Consider the following 21,987-nt stretch of genomic DNA (forward strand, 5'->3'; position numbering starts at 1 on the left):
GTAACCATTGGACAAGTTAGACCAGCGGGCGAGTTAAAGGTCCTGCACCCGCACTTTGAGTCCATTGGATGCAACTTGACGTGGCCACCAAAGGTCCATGTACGTCTTCAACAAGCGTGTGGGCAATATGCACCCGAGGATGCTCCGGAACCCTCCTCGAGCTGTGAAATCAATGCGAATACTCCTTTCACCATTCGTTTGTTACAAGTATCAAGCACTCTCTGACACCCTTATTTTATTAAGGAGTTTGGATTGTGGAAAAATCTAAGATAGAATTTCACAGCATGAGCCTAAATGGAAATTAAAAAACAAAACAAAAAAAAAAAAGCATGACTACTCGAAAATATCTCCTTACAGGATAATCTACTGAAGACTTGCAAAGAAAAAAATGGTTTTGGGGGTTATTTACGCTTCGTATTTGAGGTATAGGCAGCGTATCCGCCCCTTTTAAAATAAAGGCTACAAAACAAGGTGGCCGCCGCGTATGCATCGAAATTGTTTACACATATATTAGGGAAAAATTCTAATATTTTTCTCGTGAAGACTGGCTATTATGGATATAATTTCCTAACTTCTTAGTAGAAAAAAAATTGTAAAATTAGCCACTCTTTCAAAGAAAAGAAAAAGAGAGAGAGAAAAAAATTAAAAGAAAATAATGAAATAAAATGAATATATAATTGTGTGATAATTGTGAATTTTGATTTAACTAGAGAAAGGAGGTAGTGTAGACAAGACCAGTGCCACTAATTTAGCAGTAGAAAAAGAAATACATCTTGCACGTGAGATAATAATGTATATATATATAGCATATGTGGAGTATTTTTCTCTAGATATTTATGACGCTGGAAGAGTGTACATAATTTTTAAGTTTTCTAAGTTTGTAATATTTTTATTTGGGTTTTTTTTTTGGTTGAGGGTGATGTAGAGATTTTTTTGTGTGTGTGAGATGAAACACTTCATATCTAAAATTAAGAAATATCAGTGTTCTTATGCATTTTATATCCCGGGTTACAAGCTGGTTTTCTGATCAGGACAATATCTTTAAAGGGGCACTAACATAATTGTATAATCTTCTTTTCTAATTTAATGCTAATTTATTGTTAAAAAAAAAAAAACCCACTGGTGTCAGATTTCAGAAATTTCATAATTAATGTAAATATATTGCTTTCCTCACAAATTGCTTGTCCAAAAAAATGGAAACAAGCCATCGGCCGTCCAGATAAATTGATACAGAATATATGAGCTGCACATCAGATCATTGATCTGTGTGTAAAATTAAACATATTTTTTTTTGCAGATTCCAGATTAGACACCAGATAACAACTAAATAAAAAAAAAAATAGTTGTTTTAAAAAAATTAAGTCATATTCCATTTTTTTATGATAGTGTCCCTTTAAGAAAGTAACAACGCGAGTCATTTTTGTGGGTTTTTTACAGTCTCTATTACCAAAAAAAAGGTCGCTTCAGGAGAGAATGGCAAGCAGTTTGGAATCAAATGTAGAAGACCTCTCTGTCAGGGCTGGTGAAACGTGGACCTCAAGAGGGAAACAAACCCTCTGAAACCAACACCTTTGAGGGTCACGTTTTTAATTAAAATAATGATCAGCACGTTTATGGAACCTGGGAGTTATAGTAACAATAGTTTTGCATTTGAACGCTATGTAGTTTACTAGGCGCCAAAAATAATATATGTACAGAAGAATATGAATATAAATGTAAATATTCACCCGTCCACGTACACACATTCACGCGCGTACGTATTTTTTTGAAACTGCTCTGTTTTGTTTTCTTTTTGTGGCCGGACTAATTTATTAACGTTTTGCTGCCTAACAAAATTACCAGTTGTGTTTGCACTAACCTCGTCACAGCCGGATAAACATTCCCTTTATAAACGCTTCACGCGCCCCGAAGGCCGCAGGTGTCAGCGTTTGCCGCGAGTGACAAATCCGGCCGAGGGTTGATCATTGTCTCGAAATCATTGGTGTTCAAGCTGGAAATATTTCTTTCACCTTTCATCATGAGGGTAGGAAACGGGGATGAAATAGTTCAGTCCGTCATACGACACTTTTGTCCCCGCTGACGGTTCTCTGGATACAGTCGACATTTAATTTGAGGGTGATGGGGTCGTTGGTGCTTTATTAACCATAGTACGTTACGTTTTATTTACGGAGCGCCGTAGTAGTTCTCACCCAGCACATTCCTAAAAATAATGTAGATTTGGTTTTTTGGGAAGTGCGCCTCAACTACCTTCTCAGTTGGGTTGGCATGGAAACATTACAATTGTGTGTATCGCGACTTATTTTCCGACAGTCTCTTCTGACATCTCATTAACATATCTTTCAGCGCACACAAAGTCTCATGTAGTCAGTTCTCCCGTAGGTTTTGCTGGCAAATGCCGCGCCGATTCCCAAAATGTTGAGAGTATGGAAAAAGTGTCACAAATAAGAGCTTTTGAAATAAGTCTGGACTTGGTTTGGCTTCTCTGATGAGAAATAGACTCAAGTCAAACAATTAAGTGACCCGCCGCCTCCGAAAGACTTAATGTTAACTAAATAAGTCTTAGCAGATCTGTCATTTTATTGTAAGTTGGTTGAAAAGAGCATTTTAATGCCATTAGTGACCTAATGCAAATGCCTAATCGGAACTGCCACCATTATGCATCTAACTGTAAATTTTGTCACCATCTCCAAAAACGGGCATTTTTAATATTTTTGTTGCACTGCATAAAATTACTATTTGAAATTAATTTATAGATGACTTTATATGTTGTACGGTTCGTGACCCCACAGTTAAAAATTTAAAAGAAAAAAGAAAAAAAATCATTCGAAAAAAAAAAAAGAAGAAAACATATTTGAGTTTATCTTGTTGGTGTTTTCCTAAATAATTTATAAAAAATATATAGGTTGGTGATTTTTTTTTTTTTTTTTTTTAATAATACACACTGTTGAAATGCCAATGAGAACCTCATTTATCTAATATGCAAGTTTATTTGCACAATGTATAAATAGAAATAGCTTTTTTATTTTACAGTTTTCGATTGTAATTTTCTTTTTTTGTGTAATTGATGTTGGCTTGGAAATGTTGTCTGTAGTTTGTTTTTGTTGTTATTATTATTTGAATACAGTATGTGCCTTCAACACTTTTTATGGTTGGTTTTGTGAAGTAACAGCAGTTTGGGACATAACATTGCGACACGTTATTTCATCTGGATTTTTCTTGAGACAAAAAAAATTTAAATCCTTAATTTTATTTTACAATTGTTTCTATTTTTAATACGTTTCTAGAATATCATGAAATCTTCTTTAAATCTTATTTTTTTAAATTGTGCATTTTTTTGAATAATTAAATGTTATTTTATTTTTTTCATTTTAAGTGTCATTAGTTAAAAACAATAAATATAAAAATATATATATCATTCAGTTTCACCCACATAGGATGCCCACTGGGTCCACTGTCCTGGTACAGTTTGTTTTATGGTGTTCTAGTTCATGAGTGCATAATGGAAGCGCCATATCCTTTGTAATTAGACAAATGCTTCAAATCATAATAAAAATTTAATAGCTATTTTTCCTTTCAGGGTTTTTACATCGTGGGCGGCCGTAAAATTTCCCGTTTTGTCTCAGCCCTCTTACACCCTCCGTATCGATTCTAAAAAGGCTAATGTTTCATTATTTCTGTACGAGAAGAATAGTACATTTCTCTTCTACGGAAGTAGTTGATACAAACTTTAAGTTTGTGGTGATTCCAGATCTTTGTATATCACGGAACTTAGTATATCTGAGGCTAAATGTTTTTTTAACTCGAGGCGTCTTCTCCTGGCCCCGTATAATGTATAGTTAATCGGGAAGGTGTCTTCTCACTAATTTAAATGTGGGGCTTTCTCTAATTAGGGTTGGCCTCTTCATAATGTAAAGTGAAGTCGGGCAGTTTGAAATATGCAACTCTTCAAGAAATTCACCCTCCGGCTAAAATACATTTAAAAAAAATCTCTAAACCAGGAAAAACTTTAAAAATAAAAATAAAAATAAAAAAAACATCGCAAAATATTTAAACTGAAAAATGCCCCCAAAAGTGTATTGAAGAGAAGGACGAAAATAAACAACTGCCACTGCCATGCAAAGTACATTTTTAAAAAAAATCCCGTTTTTATTCGTTTTTACTCCAAAATCATGATCTATGGTCATTAAAGACAACATAGACTTAAAACCGATGTAATCCAGATTGATAATGACCTCATTTTCAGAATTCATTCATTTTGTTAGGAATAACCATACGTTCGTTTGTTCCATCGCCTTTTCACAAAGTAGGGATTGTAACGATTTGTAAAGTGTTGCTAAAATGTCGAGCTGTATAAAATGACTGGATCTCTGACCGGTTGTAAGTGTTTGATTTATATGTTTGTTACGGACATCATTTTGTTGCTGTCTGTTTTCACTAGTTGTAGAAATGCGACGGAGAACTTTATTTTTCAATAAATCCTTTTTTTCCCAGTGTGATTATTTAATTTTGTTAAATTTACTGTTCTGCTCTGTTGTATTAAATACAATTTAAAATGATCATATTGTTAATGAGGATGGGCCTTATTAACACCAAGAGAAAATTTGCAAAGGTTAAAAAAAAAAAAAAAGAATCGTCCGTTTTGAATTAAAAAAGGCAGATAACAGTCATATAGGACAAAACAAAATTTTGGAATTTTAAATGAAAAAGAAAATCAAATTGCACAAAGCATTTAAGACATTAAAGAACCTGGATTGTTACCGTAGAACATTTTTATTCACTACCACAAGATGGCGCTCTTTAATTTTCCAAAAAATCCATTCAACTATATCAACTTTCAGATTGTAAGCTCAGCAGCCAAGCCTTCATAAACCCTCTATTCTTGACAGGTATTTTGCGTAAAAAGGACCATCAGGCTAGATGGCAGCTCACGGGCCGGGTCCTCCACTCCTGTTGGGTCTGAATGTGTTAATGTATATTTTTTATGTATGTTTTTAACTACGTCGTTTCAATTAGTAATAACAATCATTATTACAATAAAGTAATAATTCAACTAAAGACTCAAAAATCAATTGAACCTTAAATACATTGTTTTTGAAATCTGTATGTATTCTAAATAAAAAAAACTTTTAGAATATTTTATTTTATTCCCAGTAATTGAATGTTTTTTATGCCATAATGGTGTCTGCATCTGCCCTTTATCATTCAAATTGAAATTCTACCTGTTTGTTACAATAAAAAATTGAATTTTTTTTTTTTTTTTTTTAAACGACAAAACTTTGATTCCAAAATAAACACAATAATAACACGGATAACATTTCTTTTTGCATAAATATTTATTGGTCAACATTTTATTTTCGGGCTTTTGCTGGCCAAGGAATCCGTAGCACATTGCGCCGCAAAGGCCACCAACCCCGGGCCGAGCAGAAGGTAAAATGCACCTTTTTGAAGGAAGACCATATAATACACCATACATTCAAGGAATACTTTTAAAATGTTCATTACAATTACAGTAAAAAAAAAGAAAAAATAGTAATTTCTTAGAACGATAGTTTTTTTTGTTTTTTTTTTAACAATGGTTTTGGCTTCTATAACATTTTATAAATTCTATTATTTATTAATAATGTTCGACAACCAGGAAACACATTTATTCTGTCGCTGAGCGTATTAACCAACCAGGATTCAGCGCTGCTACTGTGTATTAAATACTCGCTAATTAATGACACTTAATGATTTTTAAATAGAGATCAAACATAATGTTTAAGCCCATGATTGCCACAAGGGCAAGCAAGACAGCACGGCACAATGTGTTATTCTCTAGAAAAAAATGGCTAATGTGATATGTACATGGGTAATTTATATATATATATATATATATATACACCGTATAGTCAGATAGTTGGTTATTTAGCATATGTAATCCACTGCATATTATAAAAAATATAAATTTTTGTTGCTGGAAATAATTCCTTTTTGTGCGATCTTGATGTCGTTTGAAGGCTTCTATACAACGGTTAGGTGACGAATATCAGCCCTGCGTGAGAATCCTCTCCAATGTATGAAACCAAGGGCGTAGGGCAGGGAGAGCCTGCGGATCGGTCCCCGGGGGCAGTGGATGCATCACCGTGCACCCCAATATGCAAATGAACCACTACAACAGCGAGTGATTCATCTGCATATGGAGCTTCGTGGTGATGTCACAGCAAGGGCGGAGTCAATATATATATAAAGCCCAATTGTTTGCATTTGCCACTATGTATAGAGAGTGTTTCCATGGTAAATTGACCAGATTTCCCGTAATCAGCTATTTTTACAAATCCTCGTTGCCATGCGTGATGCGTTTTTAAAACACGATGGTGGTGAAAGCCTTCAGATCATTGAGGAGTCTTCTAATTAATATGTTCTAACTCTACAGACACTGTCCTTTTATATTGTCCAGCAGTCAGGCTACATTTAATTGGGATATATAATTCAGGGGGTGTCAAACGCCAGGTCTCGAGGAGACCAGGATTTAGGTAAAGTCTTTTTTTTTTTTGGACATATACGTGATTTCATCAGTTCAGATCATTTTGATTGAGCCGCCGGCGCTCACGCTGGAATATCTGGCCTGGTTCTGGAGTTTTACGCCCCCTGATACATTGTAACTCAAATTAATACAAACTGCATTTATCTGCCCTAAAAATCCCCTACCGTGACTTGTGCTTTATTGCTGAAAAAGGTCCTATTTAGACAAAACATTAATTGTGCTTCCCAGCATATCAAACAAACCTCAGCAAATCCTTCAAGGTTTAATTGCTTAAAAACAATACAGAAATGTTAATTATTTTCTTCCACTTCCAATTGCAACAGCCTATCAGAGCCTGATCTACCGTCACATGACAATAACGCATTCCCTAAAAAATTCTACACGAAGCAAAACTTGACGTCGTTAAACAATCATTTCTAAGAAGGGTTTGGATGTTCAGCAGTGCCAGGAATGATATCCCTAATGCTGCGTTTAGGGGTAAAAGTGTTCCACAATGTAGGTGGAACGGCACCTTTAACTGGGGATACTCAACAAGGATCTTGTTATATTTATACATATATACATATATATATCGCTATACTGATGAGAACGTTCATACGTTTTCTTACCAATTAATATAGATTGTGCGTAATTGTATTTTGCGAAATGCGTGAGTTCTGTGGTTCCAAAGTGAAACAATTTCAGAAAAATGATGTTTCCTCCTGTTCCTTTTATCACTTTGCAGCCCAGTCCATAATATTTTATTCATTTATTTTGTTAAGTAATACTTGATGAGGGATCAGAGCGCCTTAGTTCCTGATTGTCCTGTAAACCTGCACATGTTCCTGATTGTACGGGGCCGCAGTCTCCTTATATTCACTTATTGTCATTGATCCACAGAGCTTAAAAACTGTATCTTGCATTAATGGTTTTTTTGTTAAATAATATTATTATATTTTTAATAACACTTTTCCCGCTATGTTTTCTGCTCAAAAAAATGTTAATATTTCCCAGCAAGCACCTGACTTTTTAACTTTTTTTTTTAATGATTATTTTGCTTTTTATTAAGGGGCATTTTAAAAAAAAATTATGTGCTGTCCCTTTAAAAGTAATAATTTTTAATGGATATTTTTTTAAAGGGACAGCACACTAATTTTAAAAAATGTATATATATATTTTAAATCTCTCTCTCCCTGGTTCCCTCACACCTCTGTATGGTGTATGATGCATCCAGGTGCTATGCCGAGTGCAGCCACTAGAGTGCAGCCACTAGAGTGCAGCCACTAGAGTGCAGCCACTAGAGTGCAGCCACTAGAGTGCAGCCACTAGAGTGCGCAATGGTGCCAGAGACCTACGCAGGGGCTGCGAGTGCAAGTTAAATGCAAAGGTCGGGTGCACTCAGTCCAAGGGGATTACATATATATGTAGAGGGGCCTAAAGGGGCCTAAAGAAACAACTTCCATCAATACATTTCTGCCACTGACCCCGCCATCAGTTACGTAGCTGGCGACTGGAAAAAAAAGGTGTGACTGGCCCTTTAAATATTCGTAACTTGTTCAGTGGCTGTGACAATAAGAGTAAACAGGATCATATATATATACACTGCTTTTTATATAATAAAATCCATAACGTGGTGAAATCTGTCTTTCAAAAATTATCTTTTTTAAAAAAAAATGTCGAAAATGACAACATTTACTCACTTCTATGATCTGTTGATTAATAATTCCTAAAGGCTTGTTTTTTTGTCCTTTAAATACACTTAATGATGTAATAGTAGTGAAAAAATGCAGGTTTCAATCTTAAATGTATGTGCCACAGTTTATATATATAAAAAAATACTCTAAAAATAATTTATGGGCTATATTATCACCTAATACACACAATCTGTAATTTACAATGTGCGATCCATAGACCTCTCCTAACTTCTCCTTGAAAAGAAGACGGCTCATTTCTTAGATAGTTTTAAGTAAAGCAATGGATCCAAAGGCTTGCAATCTATTATACAAATTGTACGTCGATTCCCTGTGCATTTGTGCTCCATTTAAACAAAATATTGCCACTTGTGATAAGATTAAAAGTAGTTCTACCGTCACGTACTAAACCGGTAACAAAAAATGCTGCTCTGCTAATTCATAAGCAAGTCACATTTTCATTATTTTACAGTTTAAAACTCCAAACATCTTTGGAGAAAAACAAAGTATTTTGTTGATTCGCTTGTTGCTGCTACTTGTATTATAGAAGGTGGAACAGATTCCTGGGCATTCTGGTCACTTTGTTGCCCTCAGTCGAACATCTCATAATGGCGGGTTTGTCTTACTCGAGGGACCATGTCAACCAGCAATCTGCACGGGAAAATGAAAAAGAAGCAAAAAACACGTTTTACCGGGAATTACAAAATGGCCTGGGAAAGAAAGGGCGAGAAAAAGGGGCAAACATATTAACAGCGCCAAGAGGGTGGAAGAAGATTAATTTCATCACATCCCGCTTATACCCCACTTTGGGGTTTATCTCTCATGTTAATTAATGCAACATTTGTTGCCAACTCTCGGTGTTTAGTGAATAGATGCCAATCACCCAAACTCTGAGGTCACAATAAATGTATCTGTAGCTGTATGTAATGCAGTTCCGCATATGGCCACTAGATGGGGCTATACAGCAAGCTCAGAGCCCTCCATACGTTTTGTTTCTATGAATCCTAATTGTTATGTGATGCGCTACTTGTCATTGTACAGCGCTGCGGAATATGATGGCGCTATATAAATCAATCTTTTGTTTGAGTGTGTTTGAAATTAAAGTTCTAAAAGTTTCCTGTCTGCAATGCCCAGAAATACAAGAAATATATTATTTGTATATAGGGGCAGAATTTTTAAGTCTGGGGAAATTTACCCCAAATATATACAGTCTTCTACTACTGAGACCTTATGGCCACCAGAAAATAAAATTGGGAAGAGTAGCTGTCCCCGTCATAGCTTCTCGACATATATAAAATATATAAAAAGTTATATTTAAAAATAAAATATATACAAAGCTATATATATATAAATATGTAAAAAGTTATACATAAAGATATAAAGTTATATTTAAATAAAAAATATATAAAAAGCGGTATATAAAGATTTGAAAAGTTAAAATACAACATATATAAAGTTATATTTAAATATAAAATATATAAAAAGTTGTATATTAATATAAAATATTTTTTTTAAAAGTGTTATATAAATTTTAAATATAATATATAAAGGAGTTCATTAGAACCTCCTATAGCTGGTACTTTTTCTTAAAACAGCTTCATTCAAACAGGTGACGGTAACTTTAACATGTGGCGCAAAAACTTAATGGGGAGGAATAAGCATGCTAATCCCGGGAATAGTAACTTGTGGGGTAAGCAATAAATGTTCTTTAATAGTTCTTTAGTAGCTTCTAACAGGTTACTGTATCGGACACAATAAAATAGTAACAAAAAATTACAAAAACACTTACTTGACGCCATACGCCATGATTATCAGTCCAATTAGAATTCCTATAGAACCGTCGAGGTACCAGACCGTGGCGTTGTGCTTGAACACTTCTGCGCTTATCAGGATGGAAAAGCCCATTATACCCCCGACCAGGGAGTTAAATCCTGGAACACAAGAGGAACGTTGGATTTTAATGACTTTAATAAGGAAGGTTCTGGAAAGTATGGCTCGGCCAATAAAAAGTCACCGTTTCACTATATGCTGATGCGGCAGAAATAAATACTTTATCATTTCTTTCAAATCAGTGCCCAATATTCGTAACGGCACCGGACGAGCCACTGAACATCATCACGTTTCTTAGGAGGAGATACATCTAATTTGTCAACGTCAAAATAACTGAATTTTCTTTGTTAATTAGTTTGTTTTTCGTGAAGGAAGCTGTAGACGGATTCTGCCCCGAGGAACGGAGCCAAATCATAATGATTAAATAAACATTATATACAGGACGTAGGGCGTTCTGGGATCCTCACGCCGTATTGGTCATTACCATTTCTGCCAGAAGGGTTGTCCATGCATCCACCACCCCCCACCCAGGTCAGAATAGAATCAGACTGACTCTTGGATTCTTTGTTTTAGCAGATTCTATTCTGGATCGGATATTCCCCAGACGTCTTTATTCCGGGGGGGGGGGGGGGGGGGTATAGCTGTGTGATTTGCAGGGTCCCTCTGTATTGGAGTGTGCGCTCACATCGGGGGCTTCTACGGAAATCGTATTAGTTCTCTTGGAACATCTGTCAACCTGAGCTCTCTGCAGATTCCAGCCCGGCTCATAATTAGATCCGAACAGACCTCATCCATCCTCCCAAAACGTGTCGGCAACTAAGATGCCATTGGAAAAATATTAACCCTGTCAGCACACCCTCCTATTTGAAACATTTGGGAATAAGAGCTACACAACCGTTCGAAAGTTTGGGGTCACTTAAAGATTTCCTTGTTTTAAAAAGAAAAGCAAATTTTGAAATCCAGTGCAGACGGGGTTAATGTTGTAAATGACTATTGTAGCTGGAAATGGCTGATTTTTAATGGAATCTCTTCATAGGCGTACAGAGATCCTTTATCACTCCCATCACTCCTGTGTTCCAATGGCCCTTTATCACTCCCATCACTCCTGTGTCCCAATGGCCCTTTATCACTCCCATCACTCCTGTGTCCCAATGGCCCTTTATCACTCCCATCACTCCTGTGTCCCAATGGTCCTTTATCACATTTTATTTATTTTATTATTTTTGAATCATCGTTTCGCGGCTACAAAGATATTCAGAAGAATGACCCTTGCGCGTTTCACTTACCATCTGTGATAAGGGCTCTGCTCGTTAGGATTCTGCCCAACATAAACTTCACCCCGGCCAACAGAGAGCAGAGGATCCCGCTCAGTATAGAAACGCTGAAGAGAAAACTGTCCTGAAACGGAGAAGAATATTAATAGCTGCAAAAAGTAGCAAAAAACTCCTTTTTATTCATCTTCTGCATTAATGTGTGTCCTGCGATGATACGCGGTGTAACCATTGTAACCGTTTTCTCACTTATCCGCCGAGAAATCAATGAAAATAACCCGGCCCTTAATTGAGCCTTCGCACAACCTCGCCTCTTATTGACACTAACTAGCGTTAATGTCATTTATCTTCGAGTGGAGACGGCGGAAGCTTTTTAGCCAGGTGTCGGGGGGGGGGCAATGCCGCAGTCTTACAATACGTCGATGTCACAAACAAGGGTGACAAAAATGAAAGATTCCCCCGGACTCCGGCCAAATGTTTGGATGTTTTCCCTGCTATGCGTCAGGAAAACAATAAAGAAGAACCGGTCCTTGTAGACAGGGATCGGTACACACCGGTACACCATTACAGGGTTAACCTTTTTTTTTTGGTCCTATTCTTCATTGCTATTCTACTCACAGATCCCGGTCTCAAGTTATTCACGCCGCGGAGACGCAGAGAACAGAAGTGCCAGACGCGATATCCCAGGCCGGTAAAAACGCCGCTCGACCCCCCCGACATCGCTGCTGACTCTCCATTAGCTTACCAGATACGCACGGGGGGATACAGCGCTAATTTACGCAGATATATGGAATCCTATTAGAGAGGAATTTCAAATAATTCAGAAATATTTACATCGCAAGGTTTTTATGTAACCCCGATTCCCTCTTACAATACCTTTTTTTATGATTTACAGGGCAAAGATTGTATTTTGTTCTGCATGCCAAACCGTGGCCCGTAGAGCCTGCCATTTTTCCGCATTAACCACACTCCGTTAGTATTACCTCCCAATTTCCCCCAGCGGGATGCGAGGGGGCGGAGCTTTGGAGGTAGAGTGTCATTCAAACTGGCGGCGCTACTGGGCATGTGCACAGTTCTGAGCATGAGCAGTATGCATTCTCCGGTGTCCCAGACAATGCGAATGAAATTGGGATCAGAGGATTGCATGCCGAATCCTGCCGGGCTCTACCCCTATCCCCGAAAAGCCGGAGAAAGTTAGAGCTTGGTGGGACAGCAGGAAAGAGTGACAAAATTGGGACTGTCCTGTGCAAAGCTGGACAGTTGGGAGGCATGGGTTAGGCCTTTAAAAATTAAAGCTAGAGATGTTGGCCATACCAGGACCTACTAGAGCCGGCTCTGAAGACCCAACTTTTGATGGCCTACATCATAGGCCGTAACCTATCCTCCGGTGGGTGCATCCAGGCCCACCCTGCCTCCCGTTCCGCCCGTTCTACCCGTTCCTTACGTTTTTCAGCCCAAATTTCCAGGCCATAGATGATGTGGATGAGAGATCTCCAGCTAGCCATAACTCCTGATGATGCTACAGCTTCCAAAAATGCTAACCCGAGGTACATTAAGAAACTTCTAGATCACGAGCGCTGGTTGGGTATACAGCCCCAAGCCCCTCATATAAGGCTGAATTTTAGTATCTATGAAATACGTCATACTACTTTTTTTAATTTTAAAATCTACAAAAACAAACTTTTGATTTATAAATTTCCGTCACGCAGCAGAAGACTAGAATCAGCGGGAGAATCGCTCGCGCTCCGGTGTTATTTCTGCGAACGGCACCGACATTCATTTCCAAAATTAAATATTAAATATTGAATATTATGACAGAGCTGCGGAATGTAATTTAAGTATTTAATTGTTCTGTCTCCAGCAGAACGATGTCCTGGAAGACATTGGGCCTTATTCAGATTTCCTGACGATGTTCTTTTCAATGAAATAACTGCAATTTCTGCTTCGGCTATAAACATATAATTTCTGGGTTTTTTTGACATTATAATATAATCGTAAAAACACTAAATTGCACCAAAATCACCCTCAAAGTAATTGTTTTAAATAGTTATTCTAAATATATATATATACCCCAACTCTCCGGAGCTCAGCAGATATCTAGGTTTCTACATCTGAAAACAGTAATTTATGTTAAAAAAAATGTCCATGAAGTTCAGCCCTTCTACCTCCCTGCTTTTGATCCAAAATAAGCCAAAAAACCCAAAAGGCGTTTAGATTTCTCCTTGGATGAAAAGCTCTGAAGTATTAATGTTTATTCTGTCATTTATACCCCTGTATGTTCTGTTTTTAACCCCTTGCATCTGAAAGAACCACCTCTGTCGGGAGTGGATTCCATACCTTTATGGCCCTCGCTGTGAATAATCCCTTCATGTGCAGAGCTGTCCAGCAGAGCTGTTCATCTACATGCAGATGATCAGTTCATTCCATTTACTTGAACCCATCAATGAGACTACGGAGTTTTACCCACCTGAACATGATCCTAAAAGCTCAAAAGGGGTAATAACGTCCCTTTAGTGACCCTCGCTGACCCTGACAACAATATGTGTCCTAGAGGTACTGCATGGGGTATTAACGCCTGTATTGAATGCTCTTATTATTCCAGATTTTAGGAATAGCTTGCACTTTGGGAACAATATCCCAAAATCCCAATGATGATTCTATATGTCTAACCCATGGCGTGGTTTTATATAAAAAATCTGGTATTTGGAAACAATTAATATTTTCAAACAGCTAAATTTGCCTTTCTGATTTCAGTTAAAAATAACACATTTCTGTAAATCCCAATATTTTTTGTGTAAAATGAGCTTACATTTTATTCTCCTTCACTACAAAGAATAATGATTTTTTTTTCCTGCGGTGAGAATTATTCAAATCTCTTTTTTTCCAAAGCAACAGGGATTTCTTCCTGCAGCCTCAATAATTCTGAAGTGTGATCCGAATGTAACAATTTTGCCCAAACAGTAAAGGTTTCCCAACAAATATTGATGATTATTTGCTACCCAACCGTCCGCTGCGTCCTCCGCCTGTTGTTCTGGGTGATTTGGAATCCCATATGGCGTGAAATCCCGCAATGCTGGGGGACTTAGATGGCAGCTGGAATTTTTACCTTTTTTGGTAAAATAAAATCCCTGTAATATAACAAGGATCAATTTAAAGCTACGTATGTACATACAGTATATATATATATATATATCCACTATCATTCAAAGATTTGGGGTCACTCAGCTGTTTTCACGGAAAACAAGAATATTTCTGGCTGTAACATAATTGGAAAAGGGTTTCTAACCATCAATTATCCTTTTAAACTTAAGCTTGGATCAGCGAACACAACGTGCCATTGGAACACAGGAGTGATGGGAGTGATAAAGGGCCATTGGAACACAGGAGTGATGGGAGTGATAAAGGGCCATTGGAACACAGGAGTGATGGGAGTGATAAAGAGCCAATGGAACACAGGAGTGATGGGAGTGATAAAGGGCCATTGGAACCCAGGAGTGATGGGAGTGATAAAGGGCCATTGGAACCCAGGAGAGATGGGAGTGATAAAGGGCCCTTGGAACACAGAAGTGATGGGAGTGATAAAGGGCCATTGGAACACAGGAGTGATGGGAGTGATAAAGGGCCCTTGGAACACAGAAGTGATGGGAGTGATAAAGGGCCATTGGAACCCAGGAGTGATGGGAGTAATTAAGGCCCATTGGAACACAGGAGTGATGGGAGTGATAAAGGGCCATTGGAACACAGGAGTGATGGGAGTGATAAAGGGCCATTGGAACACAGGAGTGATGGGAGTGATAAAGAGCCAATGGAACACAGGAGTGATGGGAGTGATAAAGGGCCATTGGAACCCAGGAGTGATGGGAGTGATAAAGGGCCATTGGAACCCAGGAGAGATGGGAGTGATAAAGGGCCCTTGGAACACAGAAGTGATGGGAGTGATAAAGGGCCATTGGAACACAGGAGTGATGGGAGTGATAAAGGGCCCTTGGAACACAGAAGTGATGGGAGTGATAAAGGGCCATTGGAACACAGGAGTGATGGGAGTAATTAAGGCCCATTGGAAGACAGGAGTGATGGGAGTGATAAAGGGCCATTGGAACACAGGAGTGATGGGAGTGATAAAGGGCCATTGGAACACAGGAGTGATGGGAGTGATAAAGGGCCATTGGAACACAGGAGTGATGGGAGTGATAAAGAGCCAATGGAACACAGGAGTGATGGGAGTGATAAAGGGCCACTGGAACCCAGGAGTGATGGGAGTGATAAAGGGCCATTGGAACCCAGGAGAGATGGGAGTGATAAAGGGCCCTTGGAACACAGAAGTGATGGGAGTGATAAAGGGCCATTGGAACACAGGAGTGATGGGAGTGATAAAGGGCCCTTGGAACACAGAAGTGATGGGAGTGATAAAGGGCCATTGGAACACAGGAGTGATGGGAGTAATTAAGGCCCATTGGAACACAGGAGTGATGGGAGTGATAAAGGGCCATTGGAACACAGGAGTGATGGGAGTGATAAAGGGCCTCTGTACGCCTATGAAGAGATTCCATTAAAAGTCAGCCGTTTCCGGCTAATAGTCATTTACAACATTAACCCTGTCTGCGCTGGATTTCCGACCCATTTGATGTTATTTTAATGGACAAAATATGCTTTTCTTTCAAAATCAAGGACATTTCTAAGTGACCCCAAACATTTGAACAGCGGTGTATATATTTCTATATATATTATACATATATTCATAGTGGCATAGCGTGTATCAAAAAGTATTGATTTATCACAAGTTAATTATGCAAATAATGTATTTCTTTGGAAACAGCTTGGGTGCATCTCATTTTTTTCCTGCAAATCTCTATTTTCCTTGCATTCCAAACAGACGGGTAATTGATACAAAGTGTTATTGCGAGAGACACCCATTGTTAGAGGAAACAGACGCGCATCCTCCGGAGAAAACATATGCGCTTTGTAAATGTGCGCGGAGACTCGTTAACAGCTAAACCAAGTATCTCTGACATATTTCTAATTATTGCTCGTGCCCCGTTCTCAGATGTTTGGAGAACCCCCCCCCCAAAAAAAAGACAATTTTCTTCAATCTCTGGAATGGAGGTTAACCATTTCATTGCAGTCCTTGTCAATGATCCCATGGGCTGCTAAGGCAATGGTCTAAATATGGAGTATTTGTATTGTGCTCTTTACATTGAAGAACTGCTCTTATATGAGTATGCCCCTAAATGTAATCTGCCCCCCATTTTAATGTGTTGCATCTGTTTCAATGAATAAAGATTGTTTAAAATCACATTAAACAAGATTGTGTTATTATTCTCTATCGATGACATCATAAGGCAAGTCTACTCCAAAATCCTTATAACCCGATCTCCTTTCCTCCTTTTCCCCCTCTTTTATCTCTCTATCCCTTCACTCTCCTATCATCCCCTTCTCACTGCCCTTCCTTAGTTTGCTTCTGGCCCCCCCTACCTTTTCTCCCTCCTCTTTAGCTCTTCTCTCCCCCCCCCGTTCCCTCCCCTCTCTGTCTCTCCCTCCCCATTTCCATCGTTGATGTGTCAGCAGACAGACACTTTTTTTCTCTCCAGCCTCGTTTAATTAGTGAAGTGCAATCAGTTGTGCGGGCAGAAGGCACAGACCCTCACATACTAATTAATGCTGTAAATCAAGGCGAGAAATAATAGCCCAGGCGTCACACTCCGGCACGTGCGCATGCACATAAACAAGAAGCACAATCATAAAACTGCAGAATTCTAATGAATTGTGTCGCCTCGGAATGTTTTTTTCGTAAGATTAGGGATGTCCAGCTGTAGGATTTGGTTGATGACGTTCTGCCTTTGGGTGGTTGATTATATGTGATGGAGGACCCCAGGGGCCAAAATAAACATCCTCCTGGTCATCTCCTGATTCTGGAGTAACTTGGTGTAAAGAGTATCTATGTTATGGTTGACGTGTGGGACTAGTGTGCCAGGATAGGACCGTTGCTTCCCCGGGTCTCAGGGTCACTTTCCCCTTTCTCAGGGCAGGGGAGGGGCGTTTGGCCACGCCCACCAGTCCCTCTTTCGGCCTACTTAAGGTTGCATAGGGCTAACCTTGCCCATACACATGGCTAACCCCGCCTCCTTGTGAAGCCACGCCCCAATCATAGCTCAGAATGGCCCAACCTGGATGCTTCTGCCGGCACCAATAACTTACATTACTGAGCACCCCAGTAGAAAAAAAACGTCCATGCCCCTGGGGGCAAATAATTCCCCACTGTCCTGCTAGACCATGAATAGCATCGGCCTCCATGAGGTAAGGAGGTAGAAACTAAATATCACCCTCGGGTGTTTTAAAAAGTTTTTATTTTACGATGTTAATCTATTTTATGATGTTAATCTCTAATGAAAAGCACAGACCCATCATCACAGGACAATAATCTCTTTAATTAAGGTTTTTGTGCCGCGTGACGACCGAGAATGGTGTTTAAACGTTAAAAGGAAATCTAATGAATCCCCTTTTCTTATGTAACAAAAAGCCCACGTGTCGTGATCAGTCATTCTGCTTGTTGAAACGTTTTTCTCTTGTCATTTAGATTTCCGAACCAACGAGATGACAATGGGTGAGTTTAAAGGATATTAGATCACGGAGGAGATTACGGAACGACATAGATTTTCACCCCAAAAAAACAGGGCAAAATCTCCAAAACAAGCCAATCCTGCGTGGAAGGCAGTCCTGCTCTGTTTAAAAGATTTGGGGCAGATTTAATTTATATGCGATTCTACATTTGACCACTAGGGGGGTTTGAGGGTAGGTTTTGTTCTTGAAAAAGTAATGAAGGGTCACAAAGTTATTAAAGTGACTTTTAATTTCCTTTACCAACAATGTTTGGGCAAAAATGAATTATTTACCTTAGAAAAGTGGTGCCTAAGGCCCCCACTGGGGAACTTTTCACCCCTTAGAAGAAGCACATAGCAAGAGACCTCTATCATGATTAGAACAGGCATGGTTAAGCAAAGAAAAACAACATTCTTCACAGTGAGGGCTGTAAAGCTTTAAAATCCACTACCTACGCTGGTGTCGATTCCAAGCACAGTGGAGTCTTTTTTAAGAGGATTAACTGAATTCTCTTTGTCGAGGAAGGTTATTTATTGGTATAGAGTTTAATTTAATTTAAAGATCCAGGTGTTCTTGTGACCCCTTTCAGCCTTATAGTATTTTGTTCCCACCTCTGACCAATGTCCGCCAAAGTGCTTTTTTTTTTTATTGTCTCCGACCGGGATCAATACTAGTAGGAAAGGAAAGGTTGAAGTATAAAGAATAATGATGTCAGCAAGGGCAGATACCCAGCATGTTCCGGGCAACTTACTACTTCTGGAAGCACCCGAATGGCAAGGTCGTGAATCGCCTTCCCCACGATGCACAGCGCCGAGAAGAGGAATATCACACCCAAGATAACACAGGCTCTGTAGGAGGAAGCAGAGAACAAAAGGGATTATTTTCCACTTCTAAATAATACGCAACACTCTTCCAAGTGCGTTCCATTCACTAACTGAAAAAACTAAATCTAAAAATCCTAAAGGATCTACACGATTATTCCTTCCCGTTAAATCACCGCTTTAACTGTCGAAGGGCGAGAGGGCTTTAGAAAAAAAATGTCCGACCAACTTTCTCGTAGATCTCAGCCTTTCCAGGATATAATAGAGATATAAGATATAAAAAGAACTTCAACGCTGCGTGAAAGCTTCGTACTACAGAGCAGAGTCCTCAGAGACCCACCGACATCTAAACCAGTGATTCCCGGCTCTTAAACTCATAGCACCCAACTGTCTCGTCTGTCAGGTCCACCTGTGCCAGTCCACAAATTTCATACTGAGATTAACCAAAAATACCCGTCCATCGTGATCACCCCATCCCACCTCCCTTCTTAATAATTAATAACCAGCACTTTAAAGTCATGAGATACCTTATTCATTTGTAATAATATTAGAATGGTCTCCCCTCCGTGTCCCTCTCCTTTCTCTTCTCCGTCTCCCCTCCGTGTCCCTCTCCCTTCTCTTCTTCGTCTCCCCTCCGTGTCCCTCTCCTTTCTCTTCTCCGTCTCCCCTCCGCGTCCCTCTCCTTTCTCTTCTCCGTCTCCCCTCCGTGTCCCTCTCCTTTCTCTTCTCCGTCTCCCCTCCGTGTCCCTCTCCTTTCTCTTCTCCGTCTCCCCTCCGTGTCCCTCTCCTTTCTCTTCTCCGTCTCCCCTCTGCGTCCCTCTCCTTTCTCTTCTCCGTCTCCCCTCCGCGTCCCTCTCCTTTCTCTTCTCCGTCTCCCCTCCGCGTCCCTCTCCTTTCTCTTCTCCGTCTCCCCTCCGCGTCCCTCTCCTTTCTCTTCTCCGTCTCCCCTCCGTGTCCCTCTCCTTTCTCTTCTCCGTCTCCCCTCCGCGTCCCTCTCATTTCGCTTCTCCGTCTCCCCTCCGTGTCCCTCTCCTTTCTCTTCTCCGTCTCCCCTCCGCGTCCCTCTCCTTTCTCTTCTCCGTCTCCCCTCCGCGTCCCTCTCCTTTCTCTTCTCCGTCTCCCCTCCGTGTCCCTCTCCTTTCTCTTCTCCGTCTCCCCTCCGTGTCCCTCTCCTATCCCCAAATGGCAAATTTTCCCATCTGGCTGCCATTTTAGATTCTTTATTCCCTCTATTATTTTATTTCTGTAGTCTTTTTTTTTTTTTTTTTCCTTTTTTTTTCTTTTATCTTTTTTCTTCTTTATCATGGTTTCCTTGGAGACAACATGTTTTGACATGTGTGAACCCGCTAAAATGGCAGGTGTCATGGAATACCATGGAAACACGCGTGAGACATCCATCTGGCAAGCGTTTAAATTTCCCCCTCCATCGTCAGACTTTAAACACGCGTGTAATTCAACGGTCACCAATGCAACCTTCAGCCCAAATCAAAACACCATCTAAAAAAAGATATCTTTATATAAAATTATTATTTAAAAGGATGTCATAATTTAAAAAAGCATTGTAACCATGGCTCTGGCTACCCGGAGCCCCCTCTGTCCAATCAGCCTCCACGGACAGCATTAGAAGGTGCTACACGCCTTTAAAACAAAGCGCGCTAGGATATGACATCATACCCCGTGTTCTGTGACTTAAAGTAACGGCGCTCCTTTTAATATGGTGCGGACCCAGCGAGGAGGGGATACCTTGAAGAGCCTAGGGCGGCGGTAAAGGTAAATATGTCGCTGATGGTGCCCTTCATTGGTCGCTACCCCCCTGATCTATGCAGACATCTTTATAAACCAAGACCGATAGGCGCTAAATATTTTGTTTTTCCATTCGTTTTTTTATAGTAAATATAAAAAATCCTCGGTGGATTTAGCGATATTAGCACACGGTTGCCCGTAACACAGCAGCCAATGATTTAAAGCTCCGGCTCACCCGCCCCGGCTCTATCTATTGCGTTTAATTCCTTGTTGTGATTGAGACTTTTCTATCGATTCGCTCTTCGCTTACAGTTCAGACTCGTTAAATATTAATACTTAATTTCAAGCCTTCGATGGCTTCGAGGACACCGTTATTAATCTGCCGAAGACACAGAGCGGGGTTTTCCATACACAACACAAGACGACTTCCCGAGAATGCTCACCAGAATCGGTACTCCACTTGTTGGTGGACTACAATTCCCATAATGCTCACCTAGGCGACAGCCAGCTTAAAGAGGCATAGCATAGGAACTGTACCCCGATTTAACGGATCTTCGCTAAACGTGGCTACCGGGAAAGGTTAGCAAGAGGCTCCATTGACATTTTTTATATACCGGTAATTGCTGCGTGGTCTTCTCTTCAGCATCATGGGAATTGTAGTTCCACAACAGCTACATGTTTTCGTTAATGGAGCTGTTCAGTTATCTGTAGTCAGAACTAAAAAAAACCCCATAAAATTGTACAAAGAAAATCTCTAGAAAGACCAAAGTAACAGAATTTTATATAGGTAAACCTTTACCCAAACGTTCAACCCCCATGAACTCGGCTCTAGCTCACGTTCCAAAAAAATACATTCAAAATATTTTTAAAAAAGAGGACAAAAATCCAGTTTTCTGTTAACCGCAATCGCTGGCAGCCTAGAAACTTTGGCAGCCGCCGAGCGGTGAAGTATTAAACCGTGGAAGCCGCACAGCAGTCGGCTGCTGTCTAAATGGAGCTGCTGACGTCAGCCGGGCGTATAGGTTGGCAGAGGGGTGCGGGGTACCCTCAGCACCACGTTGCCACCGGCAGTAAAATGTTTCTTGCTGCTGCCCCTTGCCGACAATCTGCAATAGCAGCTTTCTTACTGATTACGAGAAATATGACTCCCGGGCGCAGTGAAAGCGCAGGGGAGAGAGGAACGTGCGTCACCTCGGCTTCCTTCTCAACTGCACTGCAGGTTCATAATGAAGAAGACGTGAATGCGGACACTCTGCCCGTGACAGTAACCAGGGATGGACAAATCCTGCACTTAGTGATTAATCGCCTACGAGTTTATAGCCTTAAAAGAACAAATAAAATCCCTTTTAGTTCTGACAAAAAGACTGAATGACCCGAGATGTTATTTACAAGATATTGTTTATTTTTATTAATATAATTATTATTATTATGTTTATTATTATTGTTGTTGTTATTATATTTATTATTATGTTTATTATTATTGTTGTTGTTATATTTATTATTATGTTTATTATTGTTATTATTATTATATT

General features: G+C 39.6%; 1 protein-coding gene across 1 annotated transcript in view; it reads right to left on the bottom strand.

The window, feature by feature from the left end:
• Positions 1-8,783: 8,783 nt before the first annotated feature.
• LOC149285159 (transmembrane protein 163-like) overlaps positions 8,784-21,987 on the bottom strand; it is a 42,122-nt gene continuing 28,918 nt past the window's right edge. The window contains exons 5-8 of the mRNA XM_089495762.1: positions 18,643-18,739; positions 11,310-11,421; positions 9,983-10,124; positions 8,784-8,844 (exon numbers count right to left, since the gene is read on the bottom strand). Coding sequence (XP_089351888.1) covers positions 8,784-8,844; positions 9,983-10,124; positions 11,310-11,421; positions 18,643-18,739 — 412 coding nt within the window. The remainder of the gene's footprint in view (positions 8,845-9,982; positions 10,125-11,309; positions 11,422-18,642; positions 18,740-21,987) is intronic.

This window comes from Sceloporus occidentalis, unplaced genomic scaffold, assembly GCF_023333645.1.
Source record: "Sceloporus occidentalis isolate IW3139 unplaced genomic scaffold, rSceOcc1.0.p SCAF_83, whole genome shotgun sequence".
Lineage (NCBI taxonomy): Eukaryota > Metazoa > Chordata > Lepidosauria > Squamata > Phrynosomatidae > Sceloporus > Sceloporus occidentalis.